The sequence below is a fragment of the Dromiciops gliroides genome, chromosome 1 (genome assembly GCF_019393635.1).
Source record: "Dromiciops gliroides isolate mDroGli1 chromosome 1, mDroGli1.pri, whole genome shotgun sequence".
In the NCBI taxonomy this organism is placed as follows: Eukaryota; Metazoa; Chordata; class Mammalia; order Microbiotheria; family Microbiotheriidae; genus Dromiciops; species Dromiciops gliroides.
The window spans coordinates 516,080,566-516,101,133 of NC_057861.1; the positions used below are offsets into that span (position 1 = coordinate 516,080,566).

At 36.4% G+C, this 20,568-nt stretch overlaps 1 protein-coding gene across 2 annotated transcripts; it reads left to right on the forward strand.

Annotated features, from left to right (window-relative positions):
• The first annotated feature begins 17,678 nt into the window (after window positions 1–17,678).
• LOC122734782 (histone H2A.Z-like) lies at window positions 17,679–18,219 on the forward strand. Of its 2 annotated transcripts, XM_043975871.1 has the most exons (2): window positions 17,679–17,840; window positions 17,949–18,219. In XM_043975871.1, exons 1-2 carry the CDS (start codon window positions 17,754–17,756, stop codon window positions 18,138–18,140), a joined length of 279 nt encoding a protein of 92 aa, XP_043831806.1. In that variant the 5' UTR covers window positions 17,679–17,753; the 3' UTR covers window positions 18,141–18,219. The 2 variants fall into 2 exon arrangements, with proteins under 2 accessions (XP_043831806.1, XP_043831805.1); XM_043975870.1 differs by having other exon boundaries at window positions 17,679–18,219.
• The last annotated feature ends 2,349 nt before the right edge of the window (window positions 18,220–20,568 follow it).

Consider the following 20,568-nt stretch of genomic DNA (forward strand, 5'->3'; position numbering starts at 1 on the left):
ATGCAATAATCAAAATTTATTTCAGAAGTTGGATGATGACTCAGGCTTCCCACTTCTTGGCAGAGAAGTAATTAACGAGAGAAACAGAACAAAGCATACATTTTCACACCTAGACAATATGTGCATTTGTCTTCCTGGATTATACTTACTTGTTAGAAAAGAGAGCTTCTGGAGGTGGGCAATGGGGACTTTGTGGGCAGCTTCCTTGCAGTGATACAAAGAGAAAAGAAAGGATCAGAAGAAGTCTTAAAATATACAAGAATAGACAGGAGGTCTGCAGTGGACATAGGCAAACTATGTTACATTTGATAAACATTTTTTTAAAAACTAGACATAGAGGAAAAAAGAATATGGTGGAGGGGGAATGGGTAATCCTAAAGCAACATATATCTAGGAAAGTAGAAAGGGCAGAAAAGTTGTATTTTTTTAATGTTTTGTTGATGCATTTAGGTTTTTTAAAAATACCACAATCATTTCCTAGTAACCACTGCAAGTATTATCCACAGAACCCTTACTTACATGAAAAATAAAAACAAGTTGAAATTTTTGAAAAAAAGAAAGTTCTAGAAGGAATTTAGGAAATCTGGTTAGTGTTTATGTGCATGGATAGGCAATACATTTGTTGTTGTTCTGTCATTTCAGTTGTATGTAACTCTTTGTGACCCCATTTGAGGTTTTCTTGGTAAAATAATGGAGTCGTTTGCCATTTCCTTCTTTAGCTCATTTTACAGGTGAAGAAACTGAGGCAAACAGGGTTAAGTGACTTGCCAAGGGTCACACAACTAGGAAGTATCTGAGACCAGATTTTAACTCAGAAATATGAGTCTTCCTGACTCTAGTCAAATAAGGTAGAACATATTTTGTACACATACCTGTTTATGTGCATGTTGTCTCCCCAATAGAGTATAAACTCCTTAAGAACAAGACTATTCATTTTTGTCTTGTATCTCTAGTAGCTAGCACAGTGTCTAATACAGAATAGACAATTAATAAGTACTTGTTGACACCTTGCTTATAAAACAAGAAAGAGTGTGATAGAGGAAAAAGTTAGCAAGTACTTATTAAACACCTATTAAGCACTTATTAAAAAACCTGGTTATATGTGTATAATCAGGATATATATATATATATATATATATATATAAATCAGGAATTGTGCCATATACCACCTTGAATAAAAATGAGTTGTGCCCCTTTTACAAAAGAAAAGGATTTTAGAATCACTAGGTATGACTGAATAATAGAATCACTAGACATGACTGAACAAGGTTTTATAAATAAAAGACATTCAAGATAATGATGGCTAAAGATTTAAAATGAGAAGAATAAATTTACTGCAATAAAATTTACTATGCATGAGATGAATCCAAAAAAAGTTTCACTTATGTTATTGGACAAAACTAAATTCATATTAGAAAATATATCATGCTTCAAGGTACTAAAATAATGAAAATATGTCGAGTAAATATATATTTATACATATATATGTATATAAATTATAAAAAAGATTTAAAAAGAAAAGCAGTGCTCGAGAGGCTAAAAACCCTCAATGAAATATGACAAGTCAAAGATAAGGAAGAAAGACATGTGGCAATGTTTTGGAGTAAGTGGGTATATCTCAAACCCAGGAGGACCTCATTACCTCAAAACAATTAGAAATAACCCAAATAAAACTAAAGCAATTTGAAAACAACAGGAAAAGAAAAAAAATCCTTAAAGGAAAAGTCTCACAAAAAAACTGACAGAGAAGGAAAAAAAGTCCATGGGATAAAAGAGTGAGAAACATTCCAGAATCAGTGGGCACTGTGACAGGTACTAGGGATCGAAACACAAAACCAGCATGATCCCTGCATCCAAGGAGTCTATATTCTCCTGGAGGGATAAAACATGTCCACAGATAGAATAAAAAACAAATACAAAATGGTGGAAGTTAGAGGAGAAGAGGAGCCCTAACATCAGGGGAATCAGGAATGGCCTAGAGGAAGTGTCCTTTAAGCTGAACCTTGAAGTTGTTCAAGATGCAAAGGTGAGGAGCCTTCTCCAGGTGTGAGGGACAGCCTTCACAAAGACATTTAGGTGGGTTATGGAATAGTTAATAAGGTAGTTTGGCTGAACTGAAAAATGGGTAATGATGTTTAATCAACCTATAAAAAGTAAATTGAAGCCAGATTGAAGGACTTTTGGTACTGAGTCCCACACAGAAGGGTTTTTATTTTGCTCTAAAGGTAACAGAGAGCTGCTACCATTTACTGAGCAGGGGGATAATATAGTCTTGTTTGTGCTTTAGGGATATTAATCTGGCAGCTGTATGTGAAAAGAGGATGGATTGAACAAAAGACAAGGTTTGATAGAAGACCACCAATTAGGGGGACATTACAGTAGTTCTGGTGAAAGGTGATGAGGGACAGAACTAGCGTGGTGGATGTGTAAGTGGAGAGAAGAGGGTAGATGTGAGAAATGTTACAGGGTTAGAATCACCAAAACTTGGCAAATGATTTGATTGGAGCAGGGCTGGGGTGGGGAGGGAATGGATATTGGGTAAATTAAAGTGTAGAATGAAAGATAATCTCAAGGTCGTGAACCCCAGTGACTGGAAGAATGGTGATACCCTCAACAGAAATAGGAAAGTTAGGAAGAAGGATGAGTATAGGAGGAAAAATAATGAGTTTTGTTTTAGACATGTTGAATTTAAAGATTTTGAGCCATCTGAAGCACTTGGAGATGCAGGACTGGAGCTCAGAGAAAAGATGAAGGGTTAGATATATACATATACATATACACACATAAGTATATATGTATATACATAGACATACATATATCTCCACCCCTCATCATGCATAGGTATACGCATATAACACCTAGTTCAAAACATGATCTATGTCTTGCCACTGGACCCAGATGGCTCTGAGGAAAGAGTGAGGCTGGTGACTTTGCACACTTAAATCCAATTCACTTGCAAGTCAAGACATCACCTTCTTGATGCCATTGGTACTCTTTGAAAATGAAGGACAAACAACAAAAATTAAAAACTTCTTCCAAAGAGACCAGAAGTACAATTACTGTATTTTTAAAGAGGCAATGAAACCTGGACAGGTACTGTGATTCCATTCTGTGTGGAGACTAAGAGTTTAACTGTCACTGGAGAGATTGGTCACTGCAGTAGCTAAAGAGAGGTCAAAGACAAAGAACTAAGGGAACTTATTTCCTAAGAGAATTAAATTTAACCTTTATCTTGTGCAGAAACATGAAGTGAATTACTCAAGAGACTTTAATTGATATCCTGAGGGAACTGAAGGTAGAGACTGTGCTTTCCAAATTGAGAAGTCAGTAGTTGTAGCGATAGAGGCATTTGGGCTGTGATTTATCTCAAATTTCATACAGTATAATTACTTCTTTTTTTTTTTTACTGTCTGTTATGCTGTTAAAATATAATCAATACCCATGATATTTAGCTTAGGGAATTAGTACATTTGATATAAAGCTAAACACTGATATTCAATAAACCAGGATGGGAGCCCAGAACTAATCAATTAATCAATGAAAGAGATATTACAATTTTATTAGTGAAAATTTCAAAAAATATTCCTTAAATACTTTAGAATTCAGGATGAGAACAAAGAAGGAAAATGAGCTAGTAGAAAGTAGAAAGGGTGGCAATAATCCCATCTATGCTACACATTGAATATGCATCTTTAACCGGGTTACCTAGATATTTAAGAGTCACATGCATAGGGATGAAAGTAACCTCCATGGTATCTGATGAGATCACCAATAAATAAGAGAAGGGGACCAAGGATTGAGTCCTAGAAGTATATGTGTACATAGGAGACAAGTCATGTATGATAAGCCTACAAAAAAGACTGAGAAGCTACAAGAACAATTAGACTCCCTGAAATTATGTCATTCAACAAGCATTTATTAAGCACCTATGTGCTAAGTATATACAAGGTTCTTACTGAGGACGGAACTATTATAAGATCTCTAAGAGTGACTGGGAAAGCCTAATAAGATAAATAAAGAAAGACATAAGGAGGGGAATGAGAATTCAAAGAAGAATTTGAAAAGACAAATGAGAAGTAATGATTTAGAATATATACAGAAAATATTAGTAAATTTTGGAGGGGCTAAAGACATATGGGTATGTTAGTTCACTGACTCAAACTTAAAGTGATTGGTAGAAAACATTCCCATACCAAACCCCTCTATACACACTTGGTCCTTGGGAAGAGTGGATGCAAACTTGAAACGCAAAGGTACTGAAACACACATATAGGAAACACATGGGACCAGAGGTACCTCTCAACTCCTGGCCTAAGGAGTCTTTCTTTCCCTTCAAAGAGCCCCCATTAAATTTACTTCCATGTGTGGTGTCACCAAAGGATGAGTCACTCCCTGGCTCAGCTGAGCTAGTTTCTTTCATAAAAATAACAAAAGCTATGCCCAGATTACCTAACATGGAGGCACCCTGCATCCTGCATTTTCCTACTGAGTAAATGGGCATAACCTCCTATGATTGGCTACATAGTAGGAAGGGGCTGCATCTTTAAAACTGGTAGGCTGGGACAGTCTCTCTTTCCTGCTCCATCCAGATAGTGCAGAATATAGTTGATCCACAAACTGGACTGAGAGAGGAGGTGAACTCCTCCCTTTTATACCAGCTCTGACAAATGGACCTGGGGTCTCTCTGCTCTGTTTCTTTCGTCCTCAGTTTCAGGAATAGGCAGTAATCCCTTCCAGACTGAGCCATAATGATCTTGGAGCCACAATTCCAGGTGGGATGTTACAGACCAGCAGGGAAGCCTCAAGAACATTATTCTTGTGGAAAACAGAGAAATGGGGGCTAGAGAATATACAGTTAGATGAATTTTGAACTAGTTGAATGAAAAGACCCAACAAGTCATTGTTCAGACTTTCTTTCTTTCTCTCTCTCTCTCTTTCTTTCTTTCTTTTTTTTTTCAGGGCATTGAGGGTTAAGTGACTTGCCCAGGGTCACACAGCTATTAAATGTCAAGTGTCTGAGGCTGTATTTGAACTCAGGTCCTCCTGAATCCAGGGCCGGTGCTTTATCCACTGTGTCACCTAGCTGCCCCATTGTTTGGTCTCTAATGAAGTTACCTAGGGAATTGTGTGTGACCCTATGGTATTTAAGATTTATGTCAATGACTTGGATAAAAGCATATGTAACACACTTAACAAATTTGCATGTAAGCATGTATCTGTAGCATGAGCAGGTACATAGAATCACCTGTAAAGTCCCTTCTAGTTATGAAATCTATGATCCTACATATTTTAGCTGTAGTAATAGGATGGGCAAAATTAAAGTATGCACTGATTAAAAGCAAGCCACATCATCCTTCTTTGTGTGGTATATGACAATTTACTTAGAAAACCCAAGAAAATCAATAAAATAATTAATCAAATGCTAAAAATACTAAGTATAGTCTTTTCTTCATCCCCTTGTGGTTGGGGCTGTTTTTTATCTTTCTTTTTAGCTTCAGTACTTAGCACAGTGTCTGGCACATGGTAAGTATTTGATAAATGCTTGTTGACTGAGAATATTATTATCATGGGAACCCTGTTGCGTGAGCATGAGACCACCCTCAACCAATCAGCTTGAAGCAGTGTGTAAAGCAGTGGGTTTTGTCAGTTGGTTTTGTCAATTGGTGGTTGGAACCTCATAGAGTTGGCAGCTGAACCAGGAGTGGTTTAGATATTTAGGTTTTCCTATTCTTCCAGAAATACTTGTTCTCTCTTTGTTAACCTCTAATATTAATAAATGTTTAATACCTAAACTGTTAAACTGTTGTACTGGTTAGCTTTCTCCACACAGGGGACAGGTAAGGTGACCACACAACATTTAGTTTTACCCATCACATGACTGATTGGCTATAGCAATAAGATAAGAAAAAAGAAATTGATAGAATAAGCATAGATAAAAAAGAAACACAATTATCAATTTTTGCAGATGATAAGATTGTGTACTGAATGAACACTAGAGAGTCAACTAAAATTAAATGAAAGATTAACCTTAGCAAATAAGCAGGATATAAAATAAACTCATACAAATACTCAACTTTTCTGCATATTACCAATAAAACCATGCAAAAGAGATAGAGAATTTTCATTCAAAATAACTAGAGTGTATAAAATGTTTAGTTTACCTGCCATTGCATACAATGTAATGATATGACTATAGCTACAAATTATTCTTTACAGAAATAAAGCTAGACTTGAATAATTGGAAAATATTAATTTTTCATAGTTAGGTTTTGAGCCAATATAAAAAACTGATAATACTATGTAAATTAATTTACACCAATAAAATCACTACAGAATTACATTATAGAAGGTATCAAGAATTGTGAGGAAAAATGGGAAAAAAATGGAATGGAAGGAGGCCCAGCAGTCCCAAATGTCAAACTTTAGTACAAACAGTAATTATCTAATCGGTTTGACATTGGGTAGAGACTCAGTCAATAGAACAAATTAGTTTTATAACATACAAAGCAAAAAAACACAATAGCATAGTGTTTGATAAACTCAAAGACCCCCCCCTGGAAGGGAGCAAAGGCTCACCATTCAACAAACACTTCTGGGAAAAAATGAAAAGCAGTTAACTAGAAATTAAGTTTAGACTAGCATCTTCATACCATATACCAACATAAATTCCAAATAGATACATGACTTAGATGTAAAAGATAGCTAGTTAGCACAGTAGATAGAATTCTGGGCCTGGAGTCAGAAAGAACTGAGTTCAAATCTAGCCTCCGATGCTTTACTAGCTGTGTGACCCTGGGCAAGTTACTTAAACTATGTCTGTCTCAGTTTTCTCATCTGTAGAATGGAGGAAGTAATAGCACTAATATTTGTAAAGGGGTTGGCAAACCTTAAAGCATTACATAAAAGTTAGCTCTTAGCTAGCTGTTAGATTACATCATAAATACAACAGAGGAACAAGGAAGAAAATACCTATCAATATGGAGAGTTCAAAACCCAACAAGAGATTCAAAGTATCACAGTAGATAAATGGCAATTCTTTTGGTCACATATTAAAAGTTTTTTTTTTAAATGCATTTAAAATTAAAAGGGAAATAGTTAATTGGGGATGGAGAATCTTTGCAGCAAGTTTCTCTGAACATGTTCTGATATCTAAGGTGAATGAGGAATAGATTAAAATATTCAACAATCAATATCAGTCAATAAACATTTTAAATGCCTACTATGTGCCAGGTACTGTCCAAAGTACTGGGGACACAAAGAGAAGCTAAAGAAAACCCTGCCCTCATGGAGCTTACAATCTAATGGGTGAGACAACATGTAAACAAGTATATGCAATGTAAGTTATATACAGGAGAAATAGGAAATAATTAAATTGATAAATTCCAGTTAAATAATTAACCAATGTATATTTATAATAATGTAATCAATATAATTACTTAATAGTGATAATAATTTAATAATTTCTTGATTATTTATTTTAAATAATTTAGTGCTTTGTTTAATAATTGTTAAATTAAATTAACTGATTAAATAATAAAATGATTCAATGATAATTTATTAAGGAATTAATAATAAGAATTAAATTAATAATGGAAAGAGGCAAAGCATTGGAATTAAGAAGGGTTAGGGAAGGCTAAGCAAAAATAACAGTCATTCCCCTAAATATGGTCAAAGAATGTAAACAAATATCTCTCAAAGGAAGAAATCCAAGATGTCAATAGGTCTATGGGGGGGGGCAGGGGAAGTGCTCCAAATCACAAATAATTTAAGAAATACAAATTAATGCAAATGTCAGGTTACTCTTACAGCCATCAGTTTGGTAAAAATGACAAAAAGTAAAAAATGACAATTGTTAGAAGGACTTTAGGGGAGGAAAACATATACATTTTTGGTGTAGCTATAGATTATCCCAGTCATTCAAGAAAGCAAATATAAACTATCCTTCAAAAGTTATTAAAGGGGCAGCTAGATGGCTCAGTGGTTAAAGCACTGGCCCTGGATTCAGGAGTACCTGAGTTCAAATCCGGCCTCAGACACTTAACACTTACTAGCTGTGTGACCCTGGGCAAGTCACTTAACCCCCATTGCCCCGCAAAAAAAACCTCAAAAAACAAAACAAAAGTTATTAAAGTAGGGTCAGCTAGGTGGCACAATGGATAGAGCATTGGCCCTGGAGTCAGGGCCTCAGACACTTAGTAAATTATGTGACCCTGGGCAAGTCACCTAATCCTGATTGCCTCCTCCCTTCCTCCCTCAAAAAAAAAAAGATACTAACTGTACATATCCTGTGAATTTTCAATACTGTTTCTAGGCCTACTTCCTAAAGACATCAAAGAAAGCAGGAAAAGACCCACGTGTACAGTAACATATATAGCAGTCTTTTCTTCTTTTTTATAGAGGCAGAAACCAAAAGCTAAGTAAATGTTGCAAAAATTTCTAAGTCGCAGTTGCAGTTAGATGAAGAAAAACCAAAGTCTCCAAGCCAAAGAAAATAGATTTATTAAGAGAGGGATCCTGTCTCACATAAAGCTGGTCTCAGGTGTAGGCCCCAAAGACCCTGAGCCTCAGGATCCAGGGATATTTATACGAAATAACTCCTCCCACAATTTAAACACACCTGGAGCGGTACATGTATAATAAGTTTTGAAGTAGAGAGAATGGAAGCATCAGTCTTTCCTCATCCAAGGGTCAACCCCTTGGATTTCATTTTTCCATTTAAAATGATGCCTCCTTGGTTGCTTGCCTATGATACCTTGGGTTCTGGCCATTTAGTTGCTGGCCACTAAGGTGGAATTAAAATCCACTCTGCAGATGATTGCAAGTCAAATAGATGAATGTCAGTTAGATGGTTTCTATACCTGATGGCCATACAGTATCTGTTTTACTTCATTATTATTAGCTTAAGCTACTAAAGAATACCTAAACATGTTAAATCACAGTTTATAGTATATATACTGATTATTACCGTAGTTAAATCACTTATATCTCAGGGTGGGGAAAAAAATCTCACTCACAGTAATGAAAATCAGTTGGAGAATAACTGGACAAATCATGGTTTATGAGCATAAAGGAATTTTATTGAACCAAGAGAAATGGTGAAAGGGACAATTTCTCAGAGTAATCCAAGAAGATTTGTATGAACTGAAGCAGAGTGGAGAGAACGCCACTCAGAGAACAATTTACATCATGCACTATGCTAAAGAAAAACAACTATGAAAGAATTAAGAACTTAGATAAATTCAATGACCAACCAGAATAGCACAATTCCAGAGGTCCAGCAATTAAATGCGTGACCCAGTCCCAGAAAGTAAATGAGTTTAAAGTACACAGAAATTATTAATTTGGAAGAATTTTAAACAGGTTAGCAAATTGTTTCCAAGTTTTCTAAGTGTGCAGAAATGAGAGTTTTTACAGTTGAAATGCTTATACTATCTTTGGCAACAAAGTAACCTAATGTTGGAAACATTTTCAAAGTGTGGTAGTGCTCGGCTATAATAGGCGAATAATGTGGTGGGATTGTGTTGGAGACAAGCACCATGACTAGATAATTTGAGCAGAAAGTGAACAAGTAAGCAGTGTTAAACTGTCTAAAACTGTCTAAAATATCTAATGAGAGGTCGCCAATAAATTGTAAGCTTTAGCAAGAGTTAGACTTTTAAGCATTTATTAAGGAGAATAAGAATTTGGTAAAGAGAGAAGAAAAGGCCTAGATTCCTATCTAAAAGGGAGAGTGCATTTCTAGCTCCCTTCTCCACCAGCGTCCCCAGGAAAAAAGAGAGAGGCAGAGCGCCCGGCTCCCCCTTCCTCCTCCCACCAGCAAACGTCACTTCCTGACACCAAAGAAAAGACGCATGGTCCTGCCCTCAAAGACCTTCCTTTATGGTGGAGCTTTTCTACAGTAAGTCTCCAGCAGGTGGCGTCATTCCAATCATTACAGCAGCAAGCAAGAAGCAAGTGAGCAGTAAACTTTGACTCAGCAAACCAGTGGGAGGTCCTGAGCCTTAGTGCAATGGAGCAAGCAAATACTAACACCAGGACCCCCCAGGCATCTCAGCATAGCTAAGGGAAATGGACAGATGACAGCTCCCTGTGGCAAAAAGGGGGAGTGGAAAAAGTATAAGAAACTCTGCTCTAATCACTATGTGCTTCAGTGTAGCCCCAAGTGCCTAAGTAAACAGGCATAGACCAGTGCTGGGATGCCCCACCTCCCCCTCCCTTAACCCAGCATAGCCAGGAAAATAGCCAACCCCCAATGCAAGACTGCCACATGCTTCAGTGTAGCCCTTGGCAAATGGATGCCAACACAGGGATCTTCCACACTCCTAAGCACACAGGTAGCCCCCAGCTCCTGACCATGAGGTACTTCAGCATAGTTCTGGACAAACAGGGAAACACCAATGAAGGGACACCCCATGGGCCTCAGCACATGCTAGGCACTAGTACTGGGACCAGGGCTTACCACCAGGTAAGTCAACAAACGCCTATGGCTTCCAGTAACACCAGCCACCCCCAACACACCCCTTACATGCAGCACCAGACAAGGGGGTCCCCTGTGAGCCTCAGGGCAACACCAGTGCAGCACTAGGCAAATAGTCAGGGCCTGCAACTCCCCCCACACAAGTAGCTTAGGACAGTGCACCCTCCACCCCAGGAGAAGAACACAAATTTAAAAGTAAAGAAAAAGACCAGAAAAGATGAGCAAAAAACTACATAAAAAGAATCTGACCATAGAAAATTATTATGGTGACAGGAAGATCAAGACTCAAACTCAGAAGAGGATAACAATGTCAAAACAGCTATGGCCAAAGCTCCAAAGCAAAATGGAAGAGCTTAAAATCAAGTAAGAGAAGTAGAAGAAAAATTGGGAAAAGAAATGAGAGCGATATAAGAGAATTATGAAAGAGTCAACAACTTAGAAAAAACCCAATTCCTTAAAGAGTAGAATTGGCCAAGTGGAAAAAGAGGTATAAAAACTAACTGAAGAAGAAAATTCTTTAAAAATTAGAATTGGGCAAGTGGAAGCTAATGACTCTATAAGACATCAAGAATCAAGCAAAATCAAAAGATGAAAAAAATGAAAGAAAATGTAAAATATCTCATTGGAAAAACAACTGACCTAGAAAATAAATCCAGGAGTGATGTCAGAATCACTGGAAAGCCATATTTGAAAGGAAGACTTGGAAAGTATCTTTCAAGAAATTATCAGGGAAAACTGCCTTCATATCCTGGAACCAGAGGGCAAAATACACATTAAAAGAATCCACTGTTTACCTCAGGAAAGAGAGCCCAGAATAAAAAATTCCAAGGAACAACGTAGACACATTTCAGAACTATCAGGTCAAGGAAAAATACTTTAAGTGGCCAGAAAGAAACAACTGAAATATTGGGGAGCCATAATGAGGATTACATAAGAATTAGCAGCTACAACAGTAAAAGATTGAAGGTCATGGAATATGAAAGGCAAAGGAGTTAGGAATACAACCAAGAATTATCTACCTGGCAAAATTGAACATACTAATTCAAGGGGAAAATGGTTACTGAATGAAATAGGATTTCAAGCTTTTTTGAGGAGGAGACCAGAATTGAACAAAATATCTGATCTCTAATATCAAGACCCAAGAGAAGCATAAAACAATAAAAAAGAAAAAGAAAACATAAGGGATTCAATAGAGCTAAACTGTTTATATCCCTACATGGGAAGATGATATTTATAATTCTTAACAATTGGAGTACTAATGTTGCAGCTAGAATGAATATACATAGACAGAGGGTCTGGGTATAAGGTGACTTTGAGGGAATGGCATAAAATTAACTAAGGGATAAACAAAGGTGTATACTAGGTGTAGGAGAGAGAATGGGGAAAATTATTTTACATGAAGAGGTATGAAAGACCTATTACAGTGGAGGGTAGGTGGTGGACATCACTTGAACCTTATTCCCACCAGAATTGACTCAAAGAGGGAATAATATACAAAATCAGTTGAATATAGAAATCTATATTACTTGACAGGAAAACAGAATGGGAGGAGACTAAGTATGTGTGGGCAGAACTGACAGAATGGAAGGCTGATTGGGGGAGGTAGTAGACAGAAGCAAAACACTGGTACAGAGAGAAAGGGTGAAAGGGAAGAGAGGACCAACAGGAAGAAAAATAGGATAGAGGGAAATACACAGTCAGTAATCATAACTATGAATGTGAATAGGATAAACTCTCCCATAAAGTGGAAGTGGATAACAGAGTGGATCAAAACCCAGAATCCTACAATATGTTGGTGGTTTTTTTTGTTAACAACAAACATTTATTTTATTTTTTCCAGTTACATGTAAGGGTAGTTTTCAACATTCATTTTCATGAGAGTTAGAGTTCCAAATCCCCACCCCCCCCTTACCTCCCCCCTCCACAAGATCGCAACCAGGTTATATATGTACAATATGTTGTTTACAAGAAACACACTTGAAGCAGAGAGACACATGGAGTAAAGGTAAGGGGCTGGAGTGGAATCTTTTATATATATTTACTTCACTAAAGTAAAAAAAGCAGGGGTAGCAATCCCGTTCTCAGACAAAGCAAAAGCAAAAATAGATCTAATTCAGAGATAAGGAAGCACCATCTTGCTCAAAGGTACCATACCATAGACAGTGAAGAACTATCAATGCTAAACATATATGCACTGTGAGAATATTATCAGGGGCCCCCTGATGAGTGAACATGTGACCACTCTCAATCAATCAGCTAGAAGCAGTGTGTGAGGAAGTTGGTTTTGTCAGTTGGTTTAGTTAGTTGGTGGTTGGAACCTCATGAGGTTGGCAGCTGAACCAGGAGTAGTTGAGGTATTAGATTTTCCTATTCTTTCAGAGTTACTTATTTTCTCTTTGTTAACCTCTAATATATATATACATATATATATATTTAACCTCTAATATATTTTAATAAATGTTTAATACCTAAACTGTTAAACTGTTGTTCTAGTTAGCTTTTCCCACACAGGGGACAGGTAAAGTGACCACACTCATTTAGTTTCACCTGTCACAGCACCAAGTGGCATAGCATCCAAATTCTTTAAAAAAAAAGTTAAGTGAGATATAGGAAGAAATAGACAGCAAGACTATAATAGTGGGGGACATCAACCGTCCCCTCTTAGAACTTGGTAAATCCAACCAAAAAATAAATTAGAAAGAAACCAAGGAGGTGAATAGAATATTAGAAAAGTTAGCTATGACAGACCTTTGGAGAAAATTGAATGGGAACAGAAATAAATATTCCTTTTTCTCAGTAGCCCATGACACCTACACAAAACCTGACTATATGTTAGGGCACAGAAACCTCAAAAACAAATGTAGAAAGAGAGAAATATTAAATGTATATTTTTTGGATCATAATACAATAAAATTACATTTAATTATGCCCAAAGGGCTATAAAACTGTGCATACCCTTTGATCCAGCAATGCCACTGTGAGGTTTATATCCCAAAGACATCCCCCAAAAAGAGAAAAAGACTTATTTGTACAAAAATATTAATAGCAGCTCTTTTTTTGTGGTGACCAAGAATTGGAGATCAAAGGAATGCTCAAAAATTGGGGTATGGCTAAACAAGTTGTGATATATGATTGTGATGGAATATTATTGTGCTATCAGAAATAATAAGCAGGATGATTTCAGAAAGGTGTGGAGAAACTTGTATGAACTCATGTATAGCAAAGTGAGCAGAACCAGGAGAATATTGTACACAGTGACAACAATATTATTTGATGAAGAATTGTGAATGACATAACTATTCTCAGCAATACAATAATCCAAGACAATCCCAAAGGACAATTGATGAAGCATACTATCCACCTCCAAAGAAAGAACTGATATTGATTAAACACAGACTGAAGCATGCTATTTTCTCACTTTCTTTCAATTTTTTCTTTTGTTTGAGGTTTCTTGTACAAAATAACTACATAATTGCAAATGTATAACCTAAATCTAATTGTTTACCACCTCAAGGAGGGAGGAGGGGAGAGAGGTGAGGAGGGATAAAATTTGGAACTCAAAATTTTAAATAAAAATTTTTATTTTATTTTAAAAAGAAAAAATTATGCTTTCATTCTATCTCCCCACCCCCACCCCAGGCTGGCCTTGAATATGTTGAATGAGTGTCTTCTGGATCCCTATTATACTTGACTGAATGAATCTGAATTATAATGTAATATAATAATTGATCCATAGTTCCAGATCAATAGATAGCACCAACGCTATCTACAGTTAACCTACAGAGCAACCTACAGAGCAACTATATTACACAATATTTTATGCAATTCCATCCAGGCAAAAGCTATACTTCTAAATTATCAAGGAACTAGAGTTTTCTGTTGATGTGGTGGTGGTTTTGTTTTTTGTAATTTAAAGTGAAATGTACCAGAGAGAGGCAGATTGGATTTGGAAAAATCAATTCTTTAGAAAATAAAAAACACAATCCTCCCTGAAAAAAAAAAACATTCAACAAAGAGCAGTGGAAAGCTAGGCAAAAAATTAATTGGAAACTAAATAATCTACTCCTAAAGAATAAGTGGGTTAAAGAACAAATTATAGAAACAATCAATAATTTCATTAAAGAGAATGACAATAATGAGATAACAGCAAAATTTATGGGATACAGCCAAAGCAGTAGGGGAAATTTTATTTTTCTAAATTCTTACATCAACAAAATAGAAAAAGAGCAGATCAATGAATTAGGCATGCAACTAAAAAAATTAGAAAAAGAACAAATTAGTAATCCTTAATTGAGCACCAAACTGGAAATCCTGAAAACCAAAGGTGAGATTAATAAAATTGAAAGTAAGAAAACTATTGAACTAATAAATAGAACTAGGAGCTTGTTTTATGAAAAAAAATCATTTAAATAAGATATTGGTTAATTTGATTTTTTTCAAAACAAGAAGAAAAGCAAATATCCAGTATCAAAAATGAAAAGAGTAAAAAGACCACCAGTGGAGAAGAAATTAAAGCAATTATTAGGAAATGTTTTGTCCAATTATATGCCAATAAATCTGACAATCTGAGCAAAATCAATGAGCTTTTACAAAAATATAAATTATCCAGATTAACAGATGAGGAAACAGAATGCCTAAATAACCCCATCTTACAAAAAAAAAATTGAATAATCCATTAATGAATTCCCTAAGAAAAAATCCCCAGGGCCAGATGGGTTCACAAGTGAATTATACCAAACATTTAAAGAATAATTCATTCCAATACTATATAAATTATTTGGAAAAATAACTGAAGGAGTCCTACCAAATTCTTTTTATGACACAACTGTGGTGCTGATACCTATACCAGGAAGAATTAAAACAGAAAAAGAACATTATAGACCAATTTTCCTAATGAATATAGATGCAAAGCTTTGAACATAATAGTAGCAAGAAAATCATAGCAATATATCTCAAGTATGTATGTATGTGCGTGTGTATGTATGTATATTTGACAAGGTGGGATTTATACCAGGAATTCAGGGTTGGTTAGGAAAACTATCAACATAATTGACCATATCAATAACAAAACTAACAAAAATAATAGATCTCAATAGATGCAGAAAAGGCTTTTGACAAAATACAGCACCCATTCCTATTAAAAACCACTGGAAAGCATAGGAATAAAGGGAGCATTCCTTAAAATGATAGCCAGTATGTATCTAAATTATTAGCAAGCATTATCTGCAATGGAGATATGGCAGAAGCCTTCCAAATAAGTTCAGGGGTGAAGCAAGGATGCCCATTATCACCATTATTATTCAATATCATACTAGAAAATTAGCTATACCAATCAGAGAAGAAAAAGAAATAAAAGAAATTAGAAAGGGCAATGAGGAAACAAAGCTCACTCTTTGCAGATGGTATACTTAGAGATATATTTATAGAATCCTAGAGAATCAACTAAAAACTACTTGAAATAATTAACAACTTAAGCAAAATCACAGGATATAAGATAAACCCATATAAATCATAAGCATTTCCTTATATGACCAACAAAGCTCAGCAGTGAGAGGTAGAAAGAGAAATTTAATTTAAAATAACTATGAACAATATTAAGTACTTGGGAGTCTACCTGCCAAGACAAACCCAAGAACTATATGAACACAATTATGAAACACTTTTCACATAACTAAAGACATTTCTAAAGCACTGGAAAAATATCAAGTGCTCATGGGTAGGCTGAGCCATATAATAAAAATGACAATATCTTTAATCTAATTTCTTTATTCAGTGCCATAGCAACCAAGCTAGCAAAAATTATTTAATAGTTAGAAAACACAAGGACAAAATTCATTTGGAAGAACAAATGGTCAAGAATATCAAGGGAGGGGGAGCTAGATGGCGAAATGGATAGAGCATCAGCCTTGGAGTCAGGAGTACCTGAGTTCAAATCCGGCCTCAGACACTTAACACTTACTAGCTGTGTGACCCTGGGCAAGTCACTTAACCCCAATTGCCTCACTAAAAAAAAAATAATAATATCAAGGGAATTAATGAAAAAAAATACAAGGAAAGGTGGCCTAGCAATACCAGATCTCAAACTATATTATAAAGAAATCATCATCAAAAATATGTGATATTGGCTAAGAAATAGAGTGGTAGATCAGTGGAACAGATTAGGTACACAAGACACTGTAAATGACCATAGTAACCTAGTGTTTGATAAACCCAAAGACCCTTGCCTCTGGGATAAGAGCTCACTATCTGACAAAAACTGCTGGGAAACTGGAAAACAATAGGGCAAAGACTAGGTATAATCCAACATCTCACACCATCTACCAAGATAAGGTCAAAATGGGTACATGATTTAGACATGAATGTTGATATTATAAACAAATTAGAAGAGCAAAGAATAGTTTACCTATTAGATGTATGGAAGAGGGAAGAATTCTTGACCAAACAAGGAATAGAGAGCACTATGATAATTTTTATTATATTAAATTAAAGAGCTTTTGCACAGAGAAAACCAATGCAACCAAGATTAGAAATAAAGCAGAATTCTGGGAAACAGTCTACAGCAAGTGTCTCTAAATAAAGGCTTCATTTCTCAACTTTCTAGAGATTGGAGCCAAATTTATAAGAATATCAGCAATTCCTCGATTGATAAATGGTTGCAGGATATGAACAGGCAGTTTTCAGACAAAGAAATCAAAGCTATTTATAGGCATATGAAGAAGTGCTTTAAATCACTTTTGATTAAAGAAATGCACATTAATACAACTCTGAGGTACCACCTCACATCTATGAGATTGGCTAATAAGACAAAAAAGAGGAAAATTGTAAATGTTGCTGAGGATGAGGGAAAACTGGGACACTAATGCACTGTTGGAGTTGTAAACTGATCCAACCATTCTGGAGATCAGTTTGGAACTATTCCCAAAGAACAACCAAACTGTGCATACCTTTTGATCCAGCAATACCACTACTAGGTCTGTATCCCAAAAAGATCATAAAAAAAAGAGAAAAGGACCCACATGTACAAAAATATTTATAGCAGTTATTTTCATGGTGGCAAAATATTAGAAATTGAGGGGATGCCCATTAATTGGTAATGACTGGATAAGTTGTGGTATATGAATATAATGGAATACTATTGTGCAATAAGAAATGATGAGTAGGGCAGTTTGAATCGCGGGTGCGCCAGAGCAGTAGGCGGCGGGGTCTCTGCTCGGGTGTTTGCTCGGTCCGTTCTCTGCCGTGAGCGTGTGTGCGAAAGCTTCACGCACAACTCAAAATGGCTGGCGGGAAGGCTGGGAAGGACTCCGGAAAGGCGAAGACAAAGGCGGTTTGCCGCTCGCAGAGGGCTGGCTTGCAGTTCCCAGTCTGCCGCATCCACCTGCATCTGAAATGCCGGACAACGAGCCACGGCCGCGTGGGTGCCACCGCCGCCGTGTACAGCGCGGCCATCCTGGAGTATCTCACCGCAGAGGTTCTTGAGCTGGCAGGAAACGCATCGAAAGACTTGAAGGCGAAGCGCATCACTTCTCGCCACTTGCAGCTGGCCATTGGTGGGGACGAAGAGTTGGACTCGCTGATAAAGGCAGCGATCACTGGCGGTGGTGTGATTCCACACATCCATAAATCTCTGATTGGAAAGAAAGGACAACAGAAGACTGTTTAAAGGATGCCTGGATTCCCTGTTATCTCAAGACTCTAAATACTCTTAACAACTGTCCAGTGTTGGTGATTTCCAGTGGACTGTATCTTTGTGAAAAACCACAATTTTGCCTTTTTTGTAATTCTATTTTGATTAAGTTGGAAGCTTACTTAGCTTACGAGCCAACCAAATTTCTGCATTGAAGTCTTAACCATATTTAAGTATTACTGTGGCTTCAAAGAAGCTATTGATTCTGAAGTAGTGGGTTTTGATTGAGTTGACTGTTTTTAAAAAAATACGTTTGGATATTAATTGTGATGCAGAAGTTATGGTAACAAACATTTGGTTTTGTACAGACGTTTTTTCCACTCTGGTGGATAAGTTCAATAAATGTCATATCCGAAACAAAAACAAAAACAAAAAAGAAATGATGAGCAGGCATATTTCAGAAAAACCTGTGTGAACTGATGCAAAGTGAAATGAGCCCAACCAGGAAAACATTGTATTCAGTAACAGTAGCATTGTGTGATAATGAACTATGAATGACTGAGTTCTCAGCAACATAATAATCCAAGACATTCTACAAAGGTCTCATGATGGAAAATGTTATCCGCATCTAGGTTAAGGAACTGATGAACTCTGAATGCAGATTGAACCATACTTTTTTCACTTTATTTCTTTTTTCCTTCTGGTCTGTTTCTTCTTTCACAACTATGACTAATATGGAAATATGTTTTACATGATGAACATACATTACCTTTATCAAATTGCTTACTGGTTTAGGAAAAGGAGAGGGGAGGAAGGGAGAAAAATATGTCACTCAAAATCTTGTCTTTATATATAATTGGGAAAAAATAAAATATGATTATTTTTTTAAAGAGGCATCTTCAAAGGTTTTTCTTTCCCACTTAGGGAATAGCAACTCATTTTCAGTAAGAAAACAGTCTCACAATACCTGCCTACGTTCTGGTGGCATGAGTCCCTTTGATTCTATATCATCATATTCTTTCAAAAGCAGGATTATCAAATATTCATGTTGTTTGGTGCCTGGCAAAGCCCCCTGACCATGCTTGCAGGACTGGGCTCTTATTAGTCAGTTCTTTCATTATAAAAGTCATAGATTTAGAGCTAGAAGATACCTTAGAACAGTCAACCTCAAATAGAAATGGGGGCTACTAAATGGTACATAAGGATTCCTGCGGCTTAAAACTACACATTCACATTACCTATGTCCTATTCCTTTTTTTAGGGCAGCTAGGCAGCACAATAGATAAGAGTGCTGGACTTGGAGTCAGGAAGACTCATCTTCCTGAGTTCAAATCTGGTCTCAGACACTTATTATCTGTGTGACCTTGGGCAAGTCACCTCACCCTCTTTACCTCAATTTCCTTATTTGTAAAATGAGCTGAAGAAGGAAATGACAAACCACTTCACTATCTTTGCCAAGAAAACCTCCAAATGAGGTCACAAAGAGTTGGACGTGACTAAAAATGACTCAAGAGCAAATTTCATTTTTATTTACTTTGTTAAATATTTCCCCAATACATTTTAATCTATATCCCCCCAAATTACTCTAATGTTTAACACCTCGGCCTCAGAAGCTATCTAGTCCAACTCCCCCTATTTCCAGATAGGAAAATTAATGTCTAGGGAGGTACATTGATTTGTTTAAGGTCATAAAAGGGAGGAAGCAGTAGAGTCAGGATTTAAATTCTAAGAGGAGTACTATTGTGCTACACCAACTTTATCTATCTGGTGGCTAGAACGATGCTGACAAGCCATGAATGCCACAAATGGCAGTCTTCACAGGCCTTCTGAGAATGTGGGAGGTTAAGTGAACTGCTCTAGGGGCCAAAGGGATGGGGATAAGATCTTTGCTTGTTCTTGAACAACATAAGGTGCAGAAAAATTTAAAGGAGTAAATAATATTTCAGAGGAGCATTGGGTTGACCAATGCTTAGGAGTGTGAAAGCCTATGTTGCTAATTTCATTTTTCCTATAGTAAAGAATCAATTTAATCTACATGTGAATAATAAGTAATCCTCAGGTTACTTGAATTGGCAATAAGATTGGGATCTTTTGGGAATAAAGGTATGAATAAAATTCGTTATGATTTTTTTTCTGGTAAGGCAATTGGAGTTAAGTAACTTGCCCAGGGTCACACAGCTAGTAAGTGTTCATTATGAATTATGACAGGATGAAAACATTCCATTATAAGATTAGCCCTGGGGAAAAAAAAAAGATTAGCCCTGGAAAGCATTAGGAAAAGCTCACAAAAATTGGCATCTCACGTGGGAGTGAGATGCCTCAACCATTGAGTGCCATCTATTGGCTTAATTGGATATAGCAACCCGTTGAGATAACTATTTCATTTACACAAACATGGTGAGTGAGCCAGAAAAAGCTGAGCCTAAACCATCATTAGGACCTCTTGACTTACTCAGATATGGCT